At 35.0% G+C, this 27,019-nt stretch overlaps 1 protein-coding gene across 1 annotated transcript in view; it reads right to left on the bottom strand.

The window, feature by feature from the left end:
* Window positions 1-27,019, bottom strand: part of LOC121415525 (integrator complex subunit 3-like) — a 43,042-nt gene that overhangs the window by 11,345 nt on the left and 4,678 nt on the right. Inside the window, exons 4-26 of the mRNA XM_041608755.1 lie at window positions 26,692-26,805; window positions 25,572-25,656; window positions 24,208-24,274; window positions 23,653-23,794; window positions 20,532-20,661; window positions 19,663-19,760; window positions 19,267-19,314; window positions 17,907-18,050; window positions 17,021-17,108; window positions 16,159-16,238; window positions 15,087-15,178; window positions 13,348-13,439; window positions 12,124-12,279; window positions 10,645-10,774; window positions 8,150-8,213; window positions 5,369-5,472; window positions 4,797-4,841; window positions 4,060-4,179; window positions 3,067-3,163; window positions 2,500-2,559; window positions 1,670-1,738; window positions 559-634; window positions 6-122 (exon numbers count right to left, since the gene is read on the bottom strand). Coding sequence (XP_041464689.1) covers window positions 6-122; window positions 559-634; window positions 1,670-1,738; window positions 2,500-2,559; window positions 3,067-3,163; window positions 4,060-4,179; window positions 4,797-4,841; window positions 5,369-5,472; window positions 8,150-8,213; window positions 10,645-10,774; window positions 12,124-12,279; window positions 13,348-13,439; window positions 15,087-15,178; window positions 16,159-16,238; window positions 17,021-17,108; window positions 17,907-18,050; window positions 19,267-19,314; window positions 19,663-19,760; window positions 20,532-20,661; window positions 23,653-23,794; window positions 24,208-24,274; window positions 25,572-25,656; window positions 26,692-26,805 — 2,218 coding nt within the window. The remainder of the gene's footprint in view (window positions 1-5; window positions 123-558; window positions 635-1,669; window positions 1,739-2,499; window positions 2,560-3,066; window positions 3,164-4,059; window positions 4,180-4,796; window positions 4,842-5,368; window positions 5,473-8,149; window positions 8,214-10,644; window positions 10,775-12,123; window positions 12,280-13,347; window positions 13,440-15,086; window positions 15,179-16,158; window positions 16,239-17,020; window positions 17,109-17,906; window positions 18,051-19,266; window positions 19,315-19,662; window positions 19,761-20,531; window positions 20,662-23,652; window positions 23,795-24,207; window positions 24,275-25,571; window positions 25,657-26,691; window positions 26,806-27,019) is intronic.

Here is a 27,019-nt window from a genome sequence, read left to right on the forward strand (position 1 = left end):
CAAACCTTTGTACTTGAGTTTGGGTATGAGTGACACCAGGTGTTTCACTTCAATATCATCGTGAGCAAGTAATAACTGCCATACACAAAACTGCTCAAATGTCTCCCAATCTAACGTATCTTCTGTAAAATGGAAAGACATTACAAATCATGCATGTACTGTAGCATGCCTATAGATAACATCCAGTAACTTGTTCATGTGGTATCTCCTTATCATATTCTATTATTCAAGAATTGAAAATAAAAATAATCTCTGAAATAAATTCTTTGAACTATCTATTTCGATGTCACTAATTAATCGATTCAGATAGTATTCAAGTATGACGTCAAACTGGGTATTTTGCCAAGAATATACAATAAACATTCTATACTATTTGTTGTTTTTTCCATGATCAGCTGATGAGTCTTCTCATTCTGGCCACATTCCATTCAAAACTTAATTATTGGGAAAGAATCACCTTGGACAAGGATGTCAGCACTTTGGATAAATATATATACATTTTTTTTTTAAAAGGTTTCTATAAGTTCTTAAATTTAAATGCTGTTTGGTAATACATACCTAGAAATGATGCTACTTTATCTTTGTTGAATATTACCAGACTACCTTGCATCACATCACAAATAAGGCCTTGTAACTGCAATAAGGAAAAGACAACATGGAGTACGGATGATGCAGATTTCTTTTGCCTCACTTGATATGAGATGTTTGAATATTTCATAAGATTAAAATACGAGTACCAGAATATCATCAACATTATAAAAAAGACAATTCTTTATAAATATCAACTGGTAAAAATACATATCACACATGTACATGATCATAAGTGTTTTGATAGCCCATAGTGGTAATTTTATTCCAAACTGGATGACACAAATGATGCAATGCAAAAGCAAGAACAATAGGGTAATTGTATATTGTAAACACATAAAAACATATTTTAAGCAAAGGACATACACTTAATGGAAATAGTCAAGTAATCCTATCAAGGGAGTATGATGGAATTGAAAGGAATGGCAAATTTAATATATAAAATTGTAAATTGTTTTACCGGGGAAGTCAACCCCAACAAAAAGTTGATCTGAATAAGAGGGAGAAAAATCAAACAAGCCTAACACTTTAAAATTCATCAAATTCAGATGTTAAATAAGTCATGATTTTCAGTTTTGATTAATTTCACAAAACAGTTACATGCACGTCCTGGTTTGTATGCAAATGAGGAAACTGATATTTCACTCACTCTTTCTTTTGCATTTCACAATATAAAATATGTTCATTTTCTTCTCATTAAAATGTGAAATGAGGTTTGATTCCTCCCTGAACATGCGGAATTGCTATTGCAGTAACGTATCGAGATTCGATGAAGAGTTTCCTTATCATTAAATCTGTAAAAACTGAAATATTGTACACAATAAGACAAATAAAAATAGTGACATCATCAACTCTCTCATTTGCATTTTCAATGTGTTGTGCACATAACTTTTTTGTGAAAATTAAGTGAAATTATACAATGTCCTATTATTATCATGCTAAATCTGATTTCAATAAAATTTTCAGTGTTTGATTTTTTTTCTTTTTTTATACGAATCAACCTGCTTTTGGAGTGGACTTCCTCTTTAAGTGCACATGAACAAACTACATAAAAGATAAGGACTAAAGAAAAAAAAATTACCTGTGCAGAATCTATGCAGGATACAACGATGTGAAGGAGTTCTAAACATCCCATCGACGTATTTGCAAACTGGAATTGAAAAAAAAATAATCTCTTGGAATTTGAAGGTCCTTAGTTCAAGGCTGAATTAATGCATTCATGACCTTTGGGAAGGGACTAATCTTCAATATTCAGATTAACCATCATTGCCGTGATGGCCTTCTCACAAATTCATTCTTTTCCAGCAGTTGGATACCAACAATCATTGACAGGGAGGATTAGGTAAGCATCATAACTCAAAGATATTTGCAAGACCCCACTGTTAATATGTAAACTTGACAACTGGCAAGTAATCCTTGTGTTTTGGTTGGCTATTGAAAAAAAAAAGCTACAATGGCAGTTCCCTTTGATGAAAAAGATATCATAATCGCAAATGCAACAGAACCATGTTGCTCTATGGACATTCAACTGTAATTTTGTCAAAGTTGTGGTTTTATCAGTCTGAGGAGATCGATCCAAGGTAAGTTGGTCCAATGATTTGAATCTAGATTTATCAAATTTAGTACCCATCGAACGGGGATGGCCCCGATTCACCTTATCCTACCCACCAGCGGCAATAACCCTTATCCTCTCACAAAACTTGTTATGATTAAGTGCATCCTCCATTCTTAATAAGCAACCCTCCTAATCTCTGCCATTCGCTTCTTCCATGTCATCTTGGCTGTCTCTACCCCCCCCTTCTTCAAACCATCCACCTCAAACTCAAAAGCCCTTCTCGAAACATGCCCATTGTGTCTCCTCAACTCATGCCTATACCCCATTATATATACCCGGTATGAAAGAGTACTTACCTGGGTGTATACTGGAGGTACTAGGTAGCAGAGAAGATTAACATCATTGTCTTGACATTCCTGTGATGATAAACATCATTTCATTAAATCTGTTCATTAAATGTTCGAGATTTCCAATTACAAATCTAAATGATACCAATAGATGATATTATCTATTTTGGTGTAATTATAATCATTGCATTTAATATGCTTTTCAGCAACAGACTGCTTGTATACTTGAAATAATTAAGAGAGTTTGAACAGTGATAATTTCATAAGTTTTGCTACAAAATCTCATTCACATTAACCCCTCCCCTTTCTTCATCACCTTTAATCATTGTGTTTTTGTTGTTTATATCATTTCTATTACCAGTAGTATATAGTATAGTGGTTTGATCTACATTATCAACACTACTTTCACTACCAGCACTTCCAGTTTACTAAAATATCTTTACCATAATTATTACTGATATTATTATTACCACCATCATTTTCATAGCTTTATTATCAATACATCTACTCTAATACCCCTACAGTTAATTGTGATTGGTGACTTGGTACAAATACTGAAGTGTTGACTAAGATTACCTGAAAGTCTTTGACAAGGCAAGCTGAGAGATCCCCTGAGCCTGTGTTTTTACAAACCTCTTCATACACATGCAGTTTGCTGTCACCATCTTTACTACTGCAGAGGCAAAGGAACAAAAATACATTTGATTTTTTATACATTTAGAATATTCACAGTATCGAATTCCACTGTACCACATGAAAAATAGAATCAGGAGTGTAGACTGTAAACCAGGTAATTCTTCAAGAATATCTGCTGTAAAGATACAGAAATTAATTGAACAAAACTTGGGAATTAGACCAGAGCTTCCAACCTGAAAAAGAACATTTCAGTATTTTTAAAGCTGAAAATCAGAATTTTGATGATGACATCAGTATTTTCAATGAAATACCATAAGACAACACATAAAACGGAAACTTCAGAAATCAGTATTTTGCATGAAACCATCAGTATTCTTATTTTTCAGAACTAAATACTGAAAATCCGTACTGCTTGGCAGCTCTGTTAGACGTACCAGGAAATTAATTTTTCGCATGCAACTTTACCTTGCATCAAGCAAGAAGGAAGTAGAAATTATATTACTTTCATTCACTAACTCTTTCCAATCTCACTAGCACTGAGTGCGACACAAGGCATTATTGCCCAAACAGGTTGGCAATTTGCCAGGAAATTTAGGTAGTTCCTGCCCAAGTGGAAAATACTGGGAAAATTTGCAAATCCTGGGAAGTTCTTGGGAAATACTGTGATGTATGGAAATATGCTAGAATATGCTTGAGAAACACCATGGCAACACCTAAAAATATTCAAAAATCATATTTCATAGTATTTTGCTGCATTTCCATTTATTTTCCATTTTCCTAAAAACTATTGAGGCAGAATTAACCATCAGTGTTTGTGCACTTTGGCTAACCCTGTCACCAATGGCAGATAATTCAAGAACTGAGCCAACTTGCAAGATGATGAGTGCACTCTGTACATTCAACATTCCATAAATCTGATACAATCAAACTTACCTTGCATGTAAGAAGAAGAGAAGGAGGTAGCCTAGCTTGGGTTGTTTTTCATACATGATACAGAATAAGATGAGGAGTTGAAGAGGGCAGCTGTTGTCCTCTGTATCTTGACTAAGATTCCTGCAATGATATATAGCATAACTGTAATTCACCAAGTAATTAATCTTTGTAACTGTTCATTTTGTTATTTATATCTCAATGTAACAAAAATATTGTTTATTTCTTTTCCAAACTCTATCTTTATCTTTTAAGTGCATATGTACTCTCTTATGTGAGTGATATGCACTATACAAGTAATTCAATTGTTTTGTTCACACATTGTATAAAAAGGGGTTTTGTAAAAAGTGTTGTGGTAAACGTGCCTGGATTGAAACCTGGCTAGGGCACTATAACCCTAAGCAAGGAAGTTATCTTTATCTGTCAATCCCCAAAAGATACATACAGTTTTTTTTGCGGGGGAGGTTGGGGAGAGACATAATAAATAATTCATGAATCACAATTAACTGAAAATGAGCAGGAAACAGAACATAAAGTAGAAATTTTATCCTCTTGAATGATCAAGTAGATTTGATTTGACACTCACAACAAAAGTGAAACAGAACAGCAAATAGTCATTTTCCATGGAATTACAATATGGAACACCTATTAGTTAAATAACTTATACATTGATATATTTGCTCAGTCCTTAGATATCAAAAAGGTATTCCAAGTCAAAGTTTTTAGCGCTATCGCCTTACCTAAACATCACAAACAGTGGTTTTCCTAGAGCATCATCCATTGTTCTGTGAATAAATAAAAAGAACAAAATTGAATCTTTTCTGATAATCAAGGCATCTAACCTGCGGTGGATATTTGGTAAATAATTAAATCATGTATTGTTTAAGAAAGCAGTTCAATTGGTGGTTTTATTGTCATATTTTGCTTCTTTTCTTTCTTTCTCTCTTTTTTTCTTTCTTTCTCCATTTCTCCAAACTGCCTTGAGCACTTTCTCAAAATGGAATTTGCATGATAAAAACTGGATGGATTATTATCATCAAATAATGACAAGAATCATAATTTTTAAATTTTATAGAGAGCTTGTCACATCAGAACAGAACTTAATGATTAAGACTTGCTCAATAATAAGTTGTGAATTTTGTATATGGTACATTTTCATTGTGAGAATAAATAATATAAGTTTGTAAAACTACATCGACCTGCAGAGAGCCCCCTGTTGAAAAAAAAACGGGAATACATATATTGTGCATAACAGTATATAAAAAGCAGAATCTACATACTATATATACACACCAAAGGAAATGATACCTACTCTTCATTAAGTTCTGGTGGTAAGATGTCCCCTGTAAACTGCTGGTCATAGAGACTACACAGAAATAGGGCTAAAGGGGTTGCTGCATCACTATCAAAGTCATCCTGTAATGTGAGAAAGACAGAGGGATGGAATAAATGAATCAGAGCAAGGATGGAGGGAGGAAGAGGCTATAACAAATGAAAGATAAATCAACAAATCTTTTATAATCTTTATTACAATAGCCGCAATTCATGAAAATTTTAGATGCTCTGCTTTGAGACAAATCCAGGGTAATAGTCGATTTGACAGTCTCATAGGCTCAATACACCAACCTAGAAATGTTCTTTCCGATGAAGTTTTTTTCTTGATTCATGTTCCTATGGGGTCCTAGAACAAATTCAGCTTGGTTGCCCAAAGTTGCCGTTTGGGCAATTTTGCTAATTTGCATAAATCCATAATGGCCGCCAGATGCCATCTTGAAAACCTAACTTTTGAACCCCTGTCCACAAAATGATGAGTAATAACTCGTTTTAGGGGTTTAGAGATGTGTAGAACCGATTTCTGAAATCATTTTTGCAATATAAGGTCATCTTCGAGTCAAATCCAAGATGGCCACCAGATGCCATCTTGAAAAATTGACTTTTAATCACCTTGCCCCAGAATGACGAGTAATACCTTTGTTTAGGCGTTTTGGGGTGTGCAGAATCTCTTTCTGCTTTCTTTATTGCAATATAATGTTATCTTCAGGTCAAATCCAAGATGGCCGCCATATGACGCCATCTTTAAATATCAACTTTTGAATTCTTTGCCCCATAATCATGAATAATAACTCTATTCGCAAGTCATTCGGTATGTTGATTCAATTCATGCTGTAATTTTGCATAAAGGATAATCTTCAGATCAAATCCAAGATGGCCGCCAACTGCCATCTTGAAAAATTACTTTCCGAGGCTTATACGTGCATGTTAGAACTAATGAAAAGGGATTTCAGTAAGAATACTAATTTCTTTTATTAATTCTCTAGTTTTTGTCCTAGAATCATAAAATAATCCCTCTTTTCATGAGTTATATTGTAAGTTAATTCCATTTCTGTTAATAATTTTACAATATAGGATCATCTCCAGGTCAAAATAATCCAACATGACCAAACGCCATATTAAGAAAAAAAACTACTTCCGAGACTATTGAACCTTGAAGAAGTGCTCTCCCTAATAAGGTTGTTGTTATGTATTGGAGCTCATGTAAGACACCTGCAAATGTGACATAAAACTTGCCAGCATAGACACTAACACTTATGAAGGTGTAGATGATAGTCGCCATTCTATGGAGAGCTACTAAGTACAGGGGTCAAGACGTCAGAAAATAATCGGAATGCTAAATTGGCAGACCAAAGGCCTAGGAGGAAGGCTAGGACAGCATCTCTATATAAACGTGTCTCAGCACCATCCTCCTTCAACTGTAAACATTTGCTCTAGAGACTGCCACTCTAGAGTGGAGCTCTATAGTCACTCTCGAAAATGTAAGGCCTAGCGCTACACCATCGTCTTTTAAGGCGAACTGATGCCTACCAATCATTGGACACATTGATTTAGAACAAAATATTGATAAAACACTTTCAAATTCAAATAAGACCCTAAAAACCTCTTCAGTACAAAGGTATGGATGGACCTTAAAAAAATAAAAATACACTCGAAATGGATCATAGCCCAAACCTAAAGAGGATTCATTCAAAATTGAGCAATTAATGTTGAAATCTGACATCTAAGATTTAACTTCACCTTGACCTTGAACTTGAGAATTAATAAAAGATTCAGTATTCTTACTGAAATCCCTTTACATTAGTTCTAACACGTATAAGCCTCGGACAGTAATTTTTCAAGATGGCAGTTGGTGGCCATCTTGGATTTGATCTGTAGATTATCCTTTGTGCAAAATAACTGCATGAATTGAATCAACATACCAAATGACTCATGAATAGAGTTATTATTCATGATTTTGGGGCAAAGGGTTCAACAATTGATATTTCAAGATGGCGTCATATGGGGGTCATCTTGGATTTGACCTGAAGATAACATTATATTGCAAAATAGAAAGCAGAAATGGATTCTGCACACCCCAAAACCCCTAAATAGAGGTATTACTTGTCATTTTGGGGTAAGGGGAACAAAAGTCAATTTTTCAAGATGGCATTTGGCGGCCATCTTGGATTTGACCTGAAGATGACCTTTTATTGCAAAAATGATTACAGAAATCGGTTCTACACATCTCTAAACCCCTAAAACGAGTTATTACTCATCATTTTGTGGACAGGGGTTCAAAAGTTAGGTTTTCAAGATGGCATCTGGCGGCCATTTCGGATTTATGCAAATCAGCAAAATTGCCCAAACGGCAACATTAGGCAACCAAGCTGAATTTGTTCTAGGACCCCATAGGAACACGAATCATGAAAAAAACTTCATCGGAAAGAACATTTCTAGGTTCGGAAAATGTCAAATCGACTATAAAAACAATGTCTTCATGAATTAAACAATGAATTATACATTTTTTTAAATTCTTCTGTTTGAATTACAACAATGTTTTATATTTTTGAGAGAAGAATAAATGCATCTTCATGATCAAATCAAATATCAATATCAGATCTAATACATTTTATTCACATATTTAAATTCTTGACTGTTACGAGGCTTGAAGTTTAACTCTGACAGTGCCAACATATTTAGTTTCTATCGAAGTTAGGTGTATATATACACCAATTGACAACTCTGAAAGAGCTAATTAATTATTATGGCATAGGCTTACCATTTTCAGTAATGAGGTGCACAGTTCTTGCATTGTCTCACACTGCAATTCCATATCTTCATCTCTGTCAAAGTGAACAAAGTGAAACAAAAAAATACTTGAAAATCACACAATTCCCAACTTAGACTATACACCACAAAACAACCATGGAGCGTTGTGGCCCAGTGGATTAGTCTACTCACTTTGAAACAGAGGGTCGTGGGTTCGAATCCCAGCCATGGCGCAATTTCCTTCAGCAAGAAACTCATCTATATTGTGCTGCACTCAATCCATGTGAGGTAACTGGGTACCCGGTAGGAAGAAATTCCTTGAATGCTTGAGCGCCTAGGCAGCTCAGCTAAAGCCGGGGTAATAATAATAGCAGGGCCCGCTGGTAGAACAGTTTTCGATAATGAAGTGGCTACCCTGGGTAAATATACCTATATTATTATTATTATTATAAAAACTTCCAAAAGTGACATTTGTAAGTTGAACAATACCGTCTTCTTTAGATTTAAATCTGATAACTGTCCACTTATATTTAATTTAAAAAAAAAGTGAATTACAGACACCCTCTCAGAAACTCTTCAGGTGGACAAGTATTAAATTGTAGTCCTGCCGTATAGCAATGCATAAATTGTAAATCATGCAATATTTTCATTATTAATCTTTATAACTCCATTCCAGATATTATGTCTAAAGTTAAGGATTATAAGCTTTGACTTGCAAACAATTATAAAACAAGTGGAATGCCTCTGGCCGTCTCACCTGCACCACGCGGTTCAATATAGCAGCAGTGCTGACTTTGAATACTACTCTAACTCCCACAAGATGTTCAGTGATACATGGTTACTCTTATGTCCACTTTTTATGAACTAGACCAATAAACTTACAGAGATATGATGGTTATTCAACAAAAAACCCCAACATGGCCAAAGTTCATTGACCTTACATGACCTGTGACCTTGATCATGTGACCTGAAACTCGCACAGGATGTTCAGTGATACTTGATTACTCTTATGTACAAGTTTCATGAATCAGATCCATAAACTTTCAAAGTTATGATGGTAATTCAACAGATACACCCAGTTCGGCCAAAGTTCATTGACCTTTGACCTTGGTCATGTGACCTGAAATGCGCACAGGATGTTCAGAGATACTTGATTACTATAATATCCAAGTTTAATGAACTAGACCAATAAACTTTCAAAGTTATGATGGTAATTCAACAGATACCCCAATTCGGCCAAAGTTCATTGACCCTAAATGACCTTTGACCTTAATCATGAGACCTGAAACTTGCACAAAATGTTCAGTGATGCTTGATTACTATTATGTCCAAGTTTCATGAATCAGATCCATAAACTTTCAAAGTTATGATGGGAATTCAACAGATATCCGCAATTCGGCCAAAGTTCATTGACCCTAAATGACCTTTGACCTTGGACATGTGACGTGAAACTCATGCAGGATGTTCAGCTATACTTGATTAACCTTATGTCCAAGTTTCATGAACTAGGTCCATATATTTTCTAAGTTATGATGACATTTCAAAAACTTAACCTCAGGTTCAGATTTCGATGTTGATCCCTGCAACATGGTCTAAGTTCATTGACCCTAAATGACCTTTGACCTTGGTCATGTGACATGAAACTCTAATAGGATGTTCAGTAATACTTGAATAACCTTATGGCCAAGTTTTATTAACTAGGTCCATATACTTTCTAAGTTATGACGTCATTTCAAAAACTTAACCTCAGGTTAAGATTTGATGTTGACGCCGCCGGCGCCGCCGCCACCGCCGTCGCCGTCGGAAAAGCGGCGCCTATAGTCTCACTCTGCTTCGCAGGTGAGACAAAAACTCTGTTGATACAACTGCATTAAGACTCCAAAACACTTTACGACAGATGATGCAAAGCATGTATCATTTTATTTATATACATCAGATTCGCCCTGAGTCAAACATATTGCTGTGGTATCATGATATTGGAATGAGGAAGAGTTGCCTCTACAAAATCTACATCCCTCACTAATGCTAGAGGTTGCAAAAACAAAACAGTGACATATGATTTATAGCCAGTTCACGGTTAGCTCATGATCAACTTTTCTCAAATGACCTTTGTGATTTTTCATTAGGATAAGCACTATCATTTTCAAATGTAGATGTTGCATAAGCGTTACCAGTAGAGTATTCAAATTCTAAGAAAAAAAGGCATCGTATTGACCAGGTGACTAGAATAGTACATCAGGGATAAAGTTTGGAATCTGTTTTATTGTCTGCCCTTGGTACATTTGACTATTGTTTAGGCTACTGTCAAATATGAAGGCTCTATTTATTACTCTTCAGCTTGGATGTGATAAAATGAATATTTTGAAAGGAATACTTGAATAATCACCAAATCACAAATGCCTATGTCAGTGAAATTTGAAAGCCACCTTCATGGTTTATCTCAATTGACCTTTTTCATGCTCGTGCGCAGTTTACAACCGTGAACAGGCTTATATGAATGTATACCTTTGCTCATGAAGTAATGAAGCCATTTCCTTGATCTCTCCTTCCATCTCTTCTAGAAGGTGGTCAAAATTAACCTCTTCTTCTTGCTTGATTGGTCTGAACAACACATCAAGAGGGTTTATCCGCCCACCTGTCAAAGCAATATCATTTCAGAATGTTAGCATACTGCCTTCTTGTGCTTGGTGTCTATTTTCAAACCTGAATGTTTATAGCAGTGGTTGTTATCCAGCTTTGACCTAACGGAGGGTCAGAGCAATCATCTTTACACATTCCTTCCATGATAGCTCAATTAAGAAAATTTGTATCATGTGTGTGTGTGTATAATTGAGGTTTTACAGATGTGTATTAATCAGATATGATTTTTCTGGGACCGACCTTTAACACCATCATCAGAAAGATGTGATCAGGACTTGGACCTCTGTATGTAGGACAGTTTATGTAAAACCTTTTCCACCTTATTACTCCAAGGGGGGGGGGCATTATGGCCCCCCTCAACAATTTTTGCGATAATTATGGGCGGAAGTTTTTTACCACGCTGCGCAATGACTATATACTCAAGTCTTGCGCAAGTTTTGAGTCAAGATTTGTGACGCCCGTTATGTGTTTACAAAATTAAAGAACGTTATGTAAGTGCATGTCAGACCAAAATATTGCTTATGAATGTGATTTCATGTACAAAATTTGTTTCTGCTAAAATTCATAAATGAGTGATTATTTTTTCATTTATAATATATAATTATATTATTTAATTTGTGGCAGACAAATTTTGTAACAAAAAAAAAAAAAAAAAATCAAAAGGTAACAAATACCCTTTTTACACAGGCTAAAATTTCCTTAACCCCGTACTATAGGTGGGGCTAAATTGCCATTTAGCCCCACCTATAGTACGGGGTTAAGCTTAGCCCACTTTCTTTTTACACAGCATTTTTGCAAAGTGGGCTAACCCCACCTTTAGTACGGGATTATTTGGCCCTGCAAAAAAGCAGGGTTATCCCAGCAATTGCGGTGCTAAGAGCGATAGTACGGGGTTAAGATCGCTAGTGTAAAACGAAAGTGGGCTAAGCTTAACCCCGTACTATAGGTGGGGCTAAATGGCAATTTAGCCCCACCTATAGTACGGGGTTAAGGAAATATTAGCGTGTGTAAAAAGGGAGCGAGTGAAGTACTTGTACTACGAATGAACGACCAAAACCACTAGTCCGGGGTTAGCGAGTTTCGTGTGTGAAAAAGCAAGCATTTCTTATCCTGGGTTAGCAATACCAATTTGGCATGTGTGAAAAGAAAAAAAAGTAGTACGGGGTTAGCGATAGTCCGGGGCTAAGAAAATTCTGTGTAAAAAGGGTAAAAAGGAAAATAAAGAGGTTGTTCAGGTTTGAATTCAGGCTTTCAAATGCAAAGACTAAAGGGGCATTGCTGAGTACAAGGAGAACTGAACCGCCGTAGATGAAGTACTTTGGTTAAAAGCTGTACGACACGTACCTTTATCATCCTCACTCTCTTCATCACTAAATGCTGCGTCTTCACTACTATGTCTTCTATGGCTATGATCAAAGTGACTACCAGAATTGTTATTAGTTGTTACTGGTAATGCTGGTTCCACAGGACTCTCTGAGATTGGACTGTCAGGTGGCTTGGCTGATGAGGAAAGAGAATCATTAAAAAAGTTGTATCTTCTTATTTTTCCATTTTTAAGTGAATTTAACATTTGACATGGTTGGTATACTGTTAATGTCAGTGCAGTGTTATCATGTAAATTCTCAATGTTTTTAGCTTCATCATCATCATCATCATCATCATCACCACCACCACCACCACCACCAACACCACCACTATCATCATCATCATAACAATTATCATCATCACCATCGTCATTGTCACATCTAAATTTGAGTTATCACTCCACAGACGTGATGACTATTCATACGTTATTGCAGCATACTTCTAGTACTATTCTTTAATGTTTATCATGAAACATAAATCAATTGTCAAATGTGTATTTTTTTCTGAGGACTTGCATGACAGCATAAACAATGGAAGGCAGAAGTTTAAACTAATTACAATATATTGTCTGGCCTTGAGGGGAACATGAAAAATTATTACCCACAAAAGAACCATATTGGCCCCCAAGTCTTTAGATGAGGGCAATATGGTTCTTTTAAGGGCAATAATATGTTCCCCGAAAGAAGAGCCAGTCAATATTTTTATTATCATCAAAATCAGATATCTAGAGCAAATCATGAAAATGGAGACATTTCTTTCGAGAATATGGTCCTACTTTGTCATGTTTAAATCAGAGGCCATGCTCTGCACTTTACCATTATGACGTACTTGTAATTATAAGATTGCGTCCCTGGGGACACATATCCAGAGCCTCTTATCTTTATCATGACGTATATTGTTGCTGCGCAGATCATTATTATGGAGCGTATCTCTTTCTACGCATCCTCAAATGTCCGGATGTGAGACCGGCGAAAATAAAAAGGCATTTTTTGCGGCGTCTCTGCATGGAAAGTCAATACGTGAATAGAGATCGAGCAACATACAAACAATATTCTATCCCTTCCCAATCTAGGGCAATACGGTTTTGTAAATTACCAGCTCAGACTGTCTGCTATGAGTGATAATTAACAAGATCCATTACAGATTTCCCAGCATCGATTGCTTTATTCTTTGAATAATCAGGCAATTAAGTCAACAGCTTACCATCTGCTACACAAAATTCTGCAAATGTTTCCCTGATCATCGCCCTCATCTCTTTGTCCGTTCTGATGCTGTCAAATAATGGTGAAAGTGACCTGAAAAAAAAGGATAACAAAAAACAAATCTTGAATATCATCACTGAAATCTACACAAAGCAGTCACATAGATTGCTTGTCATGGCTTCTTTTTAAAATAACAAAAGATTGACCTCAATACCATGTCCATTTTTTTATAAATATAGTGATCCATTGAAAAAAATAGTCCAAAGTAGTAGCATCATACAATAAGAAACACTATATTAACAAATCTATTTCAATATATTAAAATCTACACAACTGGCCATATGAATGAATGATTCTAGTCTCCACGGCACATAACACAAAGCTTAGCATTCATCATAGAAGAATATCTATACGATTGATTGCCTTGATTGCAATGTCAATCAACTGTGAAATTCAAGCGCACGATCAATTACTAATCTTTGTGTCAAAGAACCCTGATTTGTTGAAAAGTAATTGGTAGATATTAGTATCACATTACAGTTTTGCTTGTGAATACAATACAAAGACAAGTGGAATGCCTCTGGCCGTCTCACCTGCATCACGCGGTTCAATATAGCAGCAGTGCTGACTTTGAATACTACTCTAACTCGCACAAGATGTTCAGTGATACATGGTTACTCTTATGTCCACTTTTTATGAACTAGACCAATAAACTTACAGAGATATGATGGTTATTCAACAAAAAACCCCAACATGGCCAAAGTTCATTGACCTTACATGACCTTTGACCTTGATCATGTGACCTGAAACTCGCACAGGATGTTCAGTGATACTTGATTACTCTTATGTACAAGTTTCATGAATCAGATCCATAAACTTTCAAAGTTTTGATGGTAATTCAACTGATACACCCACTTCGGCCAAAGTTCATTGACCTTTGACCTTGGTCATGTGACCTGAAACGCGCACAGGATGTTCAGTGATATTTGATTACTCATATGTCCAAGTTTAATGAACTAGACTAATAAACTTTCAAAGTTATGATGGTAATTCAACAGATACCCCCGATTTGGCCAAAGTTCATTGACCCTAAATGACCTTTGACCTTAATCATGAGACCTGAAACTTGCACAAAATATTCAGTGATGCTTGATTACTATTATGTCCAAGTTTCATGAATCAGATCCATAAACTTTCAAAGTTATGATGGGAATTCAACAGATATCCCCAATTCGGCCAAAGTTCATTGACCCTAAATGACCTTTGACCTTGGTCATGTGACGTGAAACTCATGCAGGATGTTCAGTGATACTTGATTAACCTTATGTCCAAGTTTCATGAACTAGGTCCATATATTTTCTAAGTTATGATGACATTTCAAAAACTTAACCTCAGGTTAAGATTTCAATGTTGATTCCTCCAACATGGTCTAAGTTCATTGACCCTAAATGACCTTTGACCTTGGTCATGTGACATGAACCTTTGTTAGGATGTTCAGTAATACTTGATTAACCTTATGGCCAAGTTTCATGAACTAGGTCCATATACTTTCTAAGTTATGATGTCATTTCAAAAACTTAACCTCAGGTTAAGATTTGATGTTGACGCCGCCGCCGCCGTCGGAAAAGTGGCGCCTATAGTCTCACTCTGCTTCGCAGGTGAGACAAAAAAATGAACAAGTGTGTTGACATGAATCAAAATGAAGGGGAGGGGGAAGAGGGAGGGTGTTACTATACTTACTGTAAAACTCTTTTCTCCAGGATGAATCTCAATGACCCCATGACTCCTTGCTTCACTTGGCTCTCATAAGCAGGGTAGAAGTTTGGAATTATCTGAAGATTAGAATTCATCAATAAACATATAAAAACAACAAGAATAGAGGTAGATATCTGAAATATTTTTACTGCGGGAGAAAGCATGCATAATCTGGCCTAGATTGATACAAAAATGCAATCAAGTAAAAGTCAAACAAACAAAAAATATTACTCAAAACATGGGCAATTGTATCTAATTTAAATGAATTCACTACAATACACTTATAATTATTTGAACTTTTTTAATCTAAAAAGCATAATTACACTGCTCTTCATAGCAGAATCAGGTATTATGTTACATAATCACATCATTATATCACTAAGTATTAATCGTTATCTAACATTCACGGAACTTGCATTCTGGTAACGTGCAAAAATTGAAGTAGAAATTCCAAATGGGGTTCATATTAATAATCAAAAACTCTTTCAGGAGCCATTCATCAACATTTGCAAACGGACAAGTTGTCCGATCTGACAACTTTCATTGGTTTCGATTGGCGGGGAGGCACATGTGATCAACTGTTACTATGGTAACTGTAGGATAAACAGACTTTGTCGGATAAAAAAATCTGACAAGTTCTTTCATGAAACACTACACCTGACCATACACAAAAATAATACTTTACATTTAGGGGGCACTTCATCAAAGATGCCAGTACTGACTGACTTGACAATGCTGTCAATTTCAGTGAAATCCTTGGTTGTAATTGGCTGAGAAGCACTGGGGAGTGTGTCATGAAGGATTTGACAGACGATTTATCTGACAAATCCTGTTTTATTGACAAATACCATACTAACAGTGCTTCTCGGCCAATCAGATTCAAGGGAAGTTATTAGATCTGACAACTAGTCCGACAAAAAATGTTGATGAAACGCTCTCCGGGTCGATGACTGTTACTATGGTAACTTTCAGACAATGACAACTTGTTAGTACTGACAAGCTTCATGAAAAAGTGCCCAGGTGATAAATATTACACATAAGTTCACTTTACACTTACTCTGCAGAGGAAATCGAGTAATGTAACGCTAATAGCAGGATGTGTGCGCAATGAATGGTGCATCACCAGTATTGCAGGCTCTGAAATGAATGAAAATAGGATAACATGTAGTAAGAAGTAGTGCATGTCCTGTTTTTTGTCCCTATGGAGCAGAAGTGGCCAGATTCATCTCCCTCTTACTGCTAGCTCCACTTTGCACGATTCATTTCATCCCCCATCCTCGACCCAATGTATCTATTCTCCTCCACTTGCTTCTTCCATGTCATTTTGACTATCCTCAAATCACCCGGGTGGGCTTTACTTACAATTCTTCCTTTGTAATGGTCGCAGCTAAAATGATGTCATGAGAAAGTTTTTTAAAAGCAAAGTCAATTGTCATCATATCATCTTAGCTCGATATCTAGCATATTTACATAAACTAGTACATTGTGAAATCATGAAATCTATGCGGGAAAGCAAGCACACTGAAGAGCGCCAACACAGATAAGCACATGTGGGACCATGTATTATCATTGCTTGGAATAAGGCTGTCAACATAATAAGAATGCCATGCTTATTATGCTAATTCCCCAGCAATTAAACATTATCTGCCATAATCAATTGGCACATATTTCTTAATCATACATACAAACTATTTGGATGTCATTTCATTGAATTTTGAGTCCCATTTTATAAGACTTCTTCTTATAAAAAAATGCATAATTCCTACAAATTTACCATCAGCCAACCATATTGAGTAATTCCAGCAGCTTTAAATTGTTTTTGAAAATTTGTTATTATAACAAGTTTTATGAAATAGTCCCCTGTTCAAACTCATTTTCAGATTGTCAGCACAAATGACATTTTTTTCTGAGTATCTCACCTATGTCCATAATGTTTCCTCTACTAGAACTGAAGAACAACCAGTCGTAGAAGAGAGCTAGTTTGACACAAGATGCAGCAATATTAGACTGAAAAATAATTAAAAAATGCAAGGTTATTCAGAATATAAGAGAACTCAAAGAACTTCTCAGTATAGTACACATGAAATTTAGTTCAGGGTCCTGTTGCATAAAAATTACTATTAGGGTAACTTTGGCTTCCAATGGTAACTACCATGGAAACAATGCTCAAAAGCCAATCAAAATCAAGGATTCAATCCAAGTTAAGCCTGGATGTCAAAGTTACCATAATAGTAAATTTCATCCAACAGGGGTCGGGTCAGTAGTTTGATTTGTAGAAGAAACTCTCTAAAACGTTTGGGAAATATTATTTACAATTCACAGGCCTAATTGATGATAAATGATAAAATTCTGCATGAGTATCACATTCAATGCACATCAAAACACAAATTGGTCAGCCAGACAATTTATGCCATGAAAATACAAAGGAATTTGAAAAGAAAACCTTTACAGTGAATCATCGTTACTCTTGAAAATCTGTTTTAGAAAGCCAATGATATTTCTAAGCTTTTCCCACAACTGTAAAATATTTTCTTTGAATTTTCTTTTTCCCCCTTTTTTCAGTATATCTCTTCAATTTAAGTGATAATTATTTCAAAGAAATATAACGGCTCTGACCTTGACTCCTCCGATGCTAACCATTAATTAAATAACCATCAAATAACCATCAAATAAGTCTAATGCATGCTGTTGCTTTTTACAATCAATCATTTAATTAATAAATCTTGAATTTATAATGAGCCTATATCCTGAATCTCTTAATACTAATTCTGTACTAAACTGGCTTCAGAGAAATTGCCCACTCACAGTGCATGTGGTAAGAAGCCAGCCAATCACAGCCCATCTCTGTATGACATCAGAACAGAGCACCTCATTGGATGGATGAATACAGCAGCAGATATAACGGATCAGATCAATCCGCAGTGACTGGCTCTCTGGCGTCTGCAGGTACTATTCAAGAAAACCAAAATGGAGACACTATTGAGATTACATCATTTATTAACCCTAAATCTCCCGGGGTATTTTTATTCTTGTCATTCCCGGGGGGGCCATTATGGCCCCCCTTAAGATCTCGGCCGCCGATCGTGCGAGCGACGCAAAAATTTGCACGCTGGTAGTGTGCGATGTAATCTACAAGGCTGTATGGTAAAATTTTCCAAAATAATGAGATTTTATTTTATATGAATTAATTATGCTAATTTATGCATAAATCATACTTTTTGCTCTAATTCACTAAATAAAGCTCCTAGAATGCTAATTTTTGGTAAAAATTTTCTTTGTAGCATTCTTAACAATCGTAATTCAAAAAAACTTTGGTTTGGAAATAAATTTCTTATGTATTTTATTGTTTTATGAATTTCTTATGTATTTCTTAGTTTTTTTACTTTTTTTTTATTGTTTTTTCAATGGAAATTGTTCCAGACATAATTCTGATCATAAACAAGGCAAAATTAATTAAGTTTAATCAGTAAAAGTAGAAATAATGAAACATTTATGAATTTTGGCTAAATACGCAATTTGCATTGGATTTGTACATGAAATCACGTTTATGAGCAATTTTGGGTCTGACATGCACTTGCACAATGTTGCGTAATGTCGTAACCGCGCGTCACAAATTTGGTCTCAAAATTTGCGCGAGACTTGAATGTAAAAAGTCAGTGAGCTGCGAGGTGAAAAAATTTCGCGCAGCAGATATATCGCGAAAATTGTTGAGGGGGGGCCATTATGGCCCCCCCCCCCCCGGGAGAATTAGGGTTAAATTGGCAATTATTTTTATCTAGATTCTGGTTTGCTGTAATCTAATGTATTTATACTGTATGATTTTTACACATGTAAAGCATTCATTTTAAGAGTGAAGTGTTTGTAGATTTAAATAAATGAAGGATGGTATGGTACTTGTGACCTATAAAAGGGCTCTCTAGTGATCCAAGAATGTTCAGCAAAAGTGAAAAGAAGTCACACCAGTTAACTCATACATGTTTGTATAGTCTTCTACCCTTCTTCCTATATTTTGTACTGCTAAAATATCACATCATCAAATATGATACAAAATATACAAGTCATGTAGAGCTTGCTAATAAAAAGAATATAAGGAACCATTTTAATTTAAACATTTCATTATAAATAACAAAATAATAGAAGAAAAACAACAAACTTCATGACTAACCTGTCTTTGGAACCAATCTTGGTATCTCTTTTGATTTCCAAACCGAACCTAAAAGAAATAAAAGATGAGAAGTTCAATGGAAAATAAATAAGAAATTCCATACAATACGCATTCCCTCCCCCATCCGCCCCCTATATAAGGGCTTTTCCTTAAGTGATTTGTCTCTGTTTTCAGGTTCATATGAAGGGTTATATTGTTCTTAAATCATCATTACTTGAGCAGTACATAAAGTAAAATAAGAATGGAGAAAAACTGTGTCAGACATAAAACAGGTTGACTATTCTATGATTTTAACTGGAATTGGAATTTGACATTTGCATCCTTTAAGTGAAAAAAAATGAATAGTGAAAAAAAACTGAATAGTAATAAAAAAAAGACAAATGTAAATTTGCTTACCTTTGATGTCAGAAATAAGATTTTCTTTTCCATGTCAGGTGTAAGTCTACAGGCAAGAAATTTGTTTGGAGTCCTCTGGTTCAGAAGTTGCATGATGCCTGAGAATGAAAGATTAGGAAAAGATGCATTAATATTGACACTATTTATTCAATTCTATGACATCTTCAACATACATCAACATTCCATGACTAGATCACAAACTTAAGTAACTTCAAACGATGAAATGTGGTGATGGTGGGGATAATATGTTTAACTGCTAAGAAAGAAGAAGTGCATGTAAACATGCAACCAAAGGATTGAAGGCTTAATATCTTCTCTGAGGGATCTGGTAATGATAATAAAAGCCTTATGAAAGGGCACTTGTATGCCAACTGGGAATCGAACCTGGGTTACCAGATTGCGAGACAACTGCTCTACCAAATAAGCTATCACAGTACACATTTTCCATCTTGCTATTATCGATATAATCTTGACATCAATATTTTTTTCACAAAAAAGTACTATATACCAATACTGTATTCATTGTAAAACTTCATTATATCTAAATACATATAAAAAAATAATTTGAGAAGCAATAACAGCTGCCAACCTGAACAAGAGCATTTCAGTATTTTTACAGCTGAAAATCAGTATTTTCACAAGGAAATCAGTATTTTCAAAGAAATACCATAGGACAACACATAAAACTGAAATTTGAGAAATCAGTATTTTGCATGAAACCATCAGTATTCTTCTCATACTGAAAATCCGTACTACTTGGCAGCTCTGCAGTAACTATTGAATGAATGTAATACAGGGCATACAAAGATACATGTATGCAAGATGATTTAATATCAAGTTTAGTTCAAAACCTTGATGAAAGGACTAACCTGTGAACTGCGCATTGAGTGTCTGCGGTCTGTTCAGCATGTCTTTCCATAGTCTATCAAACTCTGGTATCCTTGCAACATTCTGAAGCAATCTGATCAGATCTCTTCCTATTCTACAACATTCAGTGAACTATACAAGCAAAACAAGAAAGAAAAAAAGATGTTACTTGTACTCTGTAATGACTAGTAAACATAACTTTTAAGCAGGGCGCGACAAACCCGCTTGCCCGGGGCAAGTGAAAATGACGTGCGGGCAAGCACCTCTCAAAGTCAATTGCCCGATCGGGCAAGTGGTTGTTGCGTCTTTTTTTTCTGTACAGTACCTCGTTTTTCCATAAATCATCCAAAATCCACACTCAAAATCATGAATAAGCCTTAAAAAATAGCGAGTAGCGCAGTTTCAAATTCCGAAATTGCGTTATTTTTTCTGTACCACGTATTTCCATACATGGAACCAGGTATGAAAAAAATCGGCAACGAAATGGCCGGGAAACAGTTGAATGTAGTATAGGGGTCCATTATGACTACCACCATGTGCAATTTCTAATGCACATTTTCCCCCTTCCGATATCACAATTCTGTGATAAAATAATTAGAATTACACAGGAAATAAATCACAGAGTCTCGCATTGGTGAGTTGTCATGTCATTCGGCTTTGCTTTTCAAAACGGCCTATTAACATCCAAAATAACTTGCCGTATTTGTTAATTATGACTTAAAATTCATCTGTTTCCCTTTTTTAGGGGATGAGGTAAATATCAGACAATAAATCATCAAACAAAGCTCCATCTATTTTACAAGGCCGGCGGGAGGCTCACACACGTGCGCATACTAGCTAGCCAGTCTGAGCTCTGTCTCTCTGCCAGAGCTCTGGGGGACAATTCGCTCAGTAAAGGCCTCAATGATGGTGATTTTCTGTTTCAGACAGAGTTTACATTTCGGGTATATTATTCAAAACTTCCAATAAAGTTTGATGATTTCTTCATTGTCGTGTATATTTAAGTTATTAGTGAATACATTTTCACCAAATTTAGACTCCCCCATAGAGAAATGCAATTTTCGTAGAAGTCTGCGTTTTCAAACAACTTCAGGAAAAGTTAGGGTATGTGGGCCTTTATTACATGGCCGAGTACAGGTTATTGTACTGGAATAGGCGAAGTAGAAATTAGATATTGAATTCATTTATATCAAAGTTCAACTCACACCCACACACACACACACGCACACACACACACACACACACCCAAGATTCTAAGCATAGTGAAAAAATTACTTAAAAATCATACGTGAACAGGTATTCCTCAAAATAGAAAAAAAGTAGCATGTGAAAACATGTAGATAAAATTATTGACCGAATAAAACATCATTAAATGATGAAGAAAAGACTTGATAGTTTCCAACTAATTTTTTTTCAAATCAAGGAAATATGGAAAATAAATGACCATTTCATGGATTTAAAGATGCAAAATGTGACATTTTAGCCACTCCACTTTTGATGATAAAATAATTTTTTCTGAGTCAATAAAGAGCTGAAGATTTTTCACTGGCTTTCTTTATAGTTTCCAACTACGGTAAATGAAAGCAATTCTAAGGAAATATGTTACGCAGATGCAAAATATGAAACTTTAGCAACTTTTGTTGAAGGGTTTTTTAAAACCATAAATACCCATAAAATATCGATTTTTTTTCTCCAAAATAAACGTAAAGACTCGGGCCTACGTTGCTGAAAATATCCTTTTCAATGTGTGTTCTTTTATACTGGACATGATTCTCAATTGTTATTTTGTATACCTTAATCAAAATAAGAGTAGTGCCGTCATAATGAAAAAATTATTTAAAAAATTGGGCAAGCAGTTTTTTCTATTGGGCAAGCAAATTTTTTCATCACTTGCCCAACAGGGCAAGTGACGAAAATTTTTTTTGTAGAGGCCTGTTTTAAGATAGGGATGTGCTCATACAGGACACTGGCCCATTTCCTCCTGTCTGGTTTAACTTACATGTAGACTATGGTCTAGCACAGAGTTAGACCATGTGCTAAGAATATGGGAAGCCAAAATGTTTAAAAGTTAATTCAAAATGCTTGTGTCTTGTGTTTATTTTTCTCTTTCCTCATGATATTAACAGTGAATATAACAATTCTAGTTCCTATTTCCAGTCAATTGAGCTGATACACCAAACTTGTGCTGTAAGGGATTGGTGTCAAAATTGGTAAGCCATAGTTAGACCACAACTTTAGACCAGAGTTTTAATCAACTTCAGTTCAGGATATGGGCCACAGAATCTTTGTTGGATTGAAAGAGTGGAGTCATTGAGGCTGTCTATGTAAGCATGGAGAATCACACTCACAACAAAGGGAGAGGAGTGTGATACAACCTCGGTTGGACTTCACCTCCGTAGTCCCTCGATTTGTCTCACCAATCACGTTAGTGGTGCATCACTGACAATATTTCCCACCACCAAATTAGAAGCATCCAGGGTCAGATGTGAAAACCATTCTTTATTAATTTGCAAGTCCAAATGACAGGATTTATTCTATATACATTTTAATTTACTCTCTTCTTGGATGAGTCAATGTTGGCATCAGTTAAATGACCATTTAAAATAAAGGAATCCCCCTCTGATCTTTCCATCCAATACAACTGTTTATACCAAAATAAAGGAAAATATTGAACATGTTGTGTTTAGGATTCAATTCACATCTAATAACAGGTGACAGAATAATGAGAAAACATTATGGCTAGGTAAAAACGTTTGGTGTGACAACAGAAATTAACCCTCATCTACTCTTTTCTCTGTTTATAAAGACTAAGGCCCGTATTCTGAACTTAGACCATGGTCTAACTCTGTGATAAAATTATGGAAAGCCAAAAATGTCAACATTTTCCGTACATGTTTGCTTCTTATGTTTACTGTACTCTTTCTGAAATTGTGAATGGTGAATAAAGATATTTTATTTATTCTTCCAAAACTGTTTTAAATGATATGAGCGGAAAAGAGCTGATACAATGAAATAACACTGTTAGAGATTTATGCCACTATTGGCTGTCCATAGTTAAACCCAAACTTTAAACCAGAGTTTAAATTAAACCTGACTTCAAATTATGGGCCTGAGAGTACAAACCTTTGTCCGAATAAGCTGTACACAGAACTCTACTTCCCGATCTCTGAGATGTGTCCATGATGTACTGCTATGGTCTTCAATTATTCTTAGGTATGTGTAAAGTACCATGGCCAGCAGGGTGGGATGTTTGTCAAGCCATGACCTGTCATAAAAATAAAGATCGCTTTGTAATATTCAAAGGTATACAGTAATACTGCATCTATGAATAAATCAATTCTAGATAGATGGCAATATATTGATGTCTATCATTTAAATACAAGGAACTATAATCGCATTAAAAAGTTGTATTTAATCTATAAAAATAAAACAAAAACCTATGGAAAGTAGAGGCATATACTTCACTGGTTCATAACATATTGGAAGTAGACTGAAACGTTATTGCAAGAAGAAAAAAAAACACACATAATAAAAGCGTCATCAGAAACATTTCCAAATTGGCAATGATTCAATAAAATATTGTACTAGCCTTGCATTCAACATAGTAGTTTTAAATACATAGCACAGTATAGGGCAGAGATTCACCTACATTCAAAGAAGCTGAGAAATTAATCTTACCTATTTTCAGTAAAAATATCCAGCATGGACTCAGCTAGCCACATGTTCTTTGGTGATACATCTCCCCCTATTCAAATGGAATAATCATTCAAGAAAAGGTGTTCATATAAATCCTGTAGTTATATGACTGCAAAATCAAACATAGGTCAAATAGAATTTTGAGGCTGGATTCTCCTTTGAAACAAAACCAACTAATCTGTGTGTATATGTGTGGGGGAGGGGGGGGGGGGGTAAAAGCTCCTTTGTTCCAAAAATCAAGACTGCAGCGAAAGACTTTGCCACATGCTATTACCCATTAAGCAAGTTTTTATTAAGCCTTGCACATCTTTTGGTACCAAGTTTATAAAGATCAAACAAGCTCCATGAACAGATGCTAGAAATAACTCACAGATTTCACAAATTTGCAAAAAAAAAATCTTTCTTCCTTCCACATCCTAAGCCACTTGAATCTCATTTAAATTTATCAAAATTGAATTCTGGAGAATATTCAGTCATAAAAACAGTAAGATATTTGTATAAAAACTGAAATATGTAAGAAAATGAAGAATGAGTAAATTTCTAGATACTTTTTCAAAAACTGCAATGATTTCAAAAAAGTTTTCACCAAAATTTGGAATGAATATCAATGCAATGGCAGGAAAATGATAACAGTTATCAAAAAGTTAACAATTAGATATTAAAGTAATTTCATTTGCAAAAAGAAGAAAAACAACAGATGTCTCAATAGCTGTACAAATTGTGCGTTGATAATGGCTGAAATCTGGAAGGGAGTAAGTCAAACCGATTGTAATTAATATGTTACCTTTACTAATATGTTACTTTTACCTGCTATATTTATGCCCATTTCAATTACATATATCTGAACACATATTAAATGAAATTTAAAAAAAAAAGGATTAAAATGAAATCAATATCTATGGAAAGTACAGGCATAACTCTGTTGGTCTATGATACCTTGGAAACAGACTGAAACATTATTGTAAAAAACAAAATTCTGCAGGAAAAAGTACAGGTAACTCTGCCTAGGTCAAATCTTTTGGGGTCACAGAAATCTGTTCAGCTTAAAGAGAAATTCAACTTAAAAGCGGTATATAACATATATTTGTAATAATCGGGTCTAAAGAAACATTGCTTCAACTTAGGTGATTATCTAACTTATGGAAGGGCGACTTAGAGTTATCGGTATTTTGTTCTGCATTATAGCTCATCAAAATCAGCTATATTTTGCCTTGTAGATACCATGAAGCTAAATGGGGATGATGGCTATCATTTACACTAAAATGGTGATGTGCAAATAAAAAGGATGGAGCGGTGTGCAATACCTTGTTGAGAAAAGAGTTGGGAATGTTATGATGAATGCTTACCTGCTATTTGCTTGATTAATGATGAAATCACTTGATCTGCATTCACCACAGAACCTTTAACAAGCTCACGAGCTAACCACACAACCTGCAAAGAACAATATATGCATTCATTAAAAATTCACATCTCCTTCATAATTCAATCTGAGCATTCATTTGCATTTCTTATCAATCATATAAAGTCTGCATTCAGGATAAGGATATGCACACTCTGAGCCTCAATTACCAGTATTGACAACTCAATAAGCAAACAACCTTTTTCTCTTAAGGGATGCTCTAGGGTGAAAATAATATGATTTAAATCAGACAAACAAAAATTTCATTAAATCAGAAGATGAATAACAAACCAATGCCATTTTGAAATTATGCATTTTTTCTGCGCAACAGTTACAGGTATATGTCTTCATGAAAATGTAATGTTCTTTGCAAACTGATGTATCTTATTATACTTAATTATATTCATTCAATTTTTTTGTCCTCCAAAAATGAAAAAAAAAATAGATCCACTTTTCATTTAATTTGTAAGATAATTACTGCTGCAACTTATTTTGTAACAAGGAAGGCATTCATGTATGAAAATGTGAAATAATTATGATGCCACTTAATAACACAAGAAACAGGAAAATAGGGGCATGACATCATTAGTCCATCTATTGCATATTCATTATGGGGTGCATTTAACTTTTGTCAACAAATATTGCTACACTTAGAAAATTAAATATCTTGGTTATTTGTTATCAGATTTTGATGAAATTTTCAGTGTTTTGCACAGTAAACTTAAGTCTTTTTAAGATACAAATACTTCCAGCCTGGGTACCCCTTTTATTACACATGAAATGTATATTAGTATTAATAATAGTAATCATTATACAAAATAATACTACTACAACTTTCAAATGAATCACTCACAAGAAAAATACCCGCTCTTTCTGCAATTAGGAGGTGGTTCAAATAAAGCATAAGACCATCAATTCCAAATATTTATTACTAAAATACATATACAGCATGAATAGTATGTCACTGGTCCAGCAAAACTATTTGCTGATGCTAAGGAATACAGAAGTTACACCTACCAGTATGCACCAACTATAAATTTATTATGATAATTAAGTAAGCAACTCACCTGTGTTCTGACATTTTCAAGCAACTTTGTGTATCTCTCAATAATAATTTGATTCAGTATTCTCCACACGATACCCATGCCATCTCTCGTGACCAACTGTAAATCTCTGTAAACCTAAAGAAAAAAAAATCAAAATTAGACCAGGGAACTTTAAGTGTAAGGAGATGAATCTAGCTAGGCATTTTTATCCCAAGCTCCAAGCTGTTAAAGAATATCTGTCACTCTGCAATGATGCAGCTGATTAGATGGAACAGGGCATAAATGATTCAAATTCATATCCTATTACTCACTGATATCATTTTATTCTCCCAATGGGACCCTAATTTTC

Source organism: Lytechinus variegatus, chromosome 5 (assembly GCF_018143015.1).
Source record: "Lytechinus variegatus isolate NC3 chromosome 5, Lvar_3.0, whole genome shotgun sequence".
NCBI lineage: Eukaryota > Metazoa > Echinodermata > Echinoidea > Temnopleuroida > Toxopneustidae > Lytechinus > Lytechinus variegatus.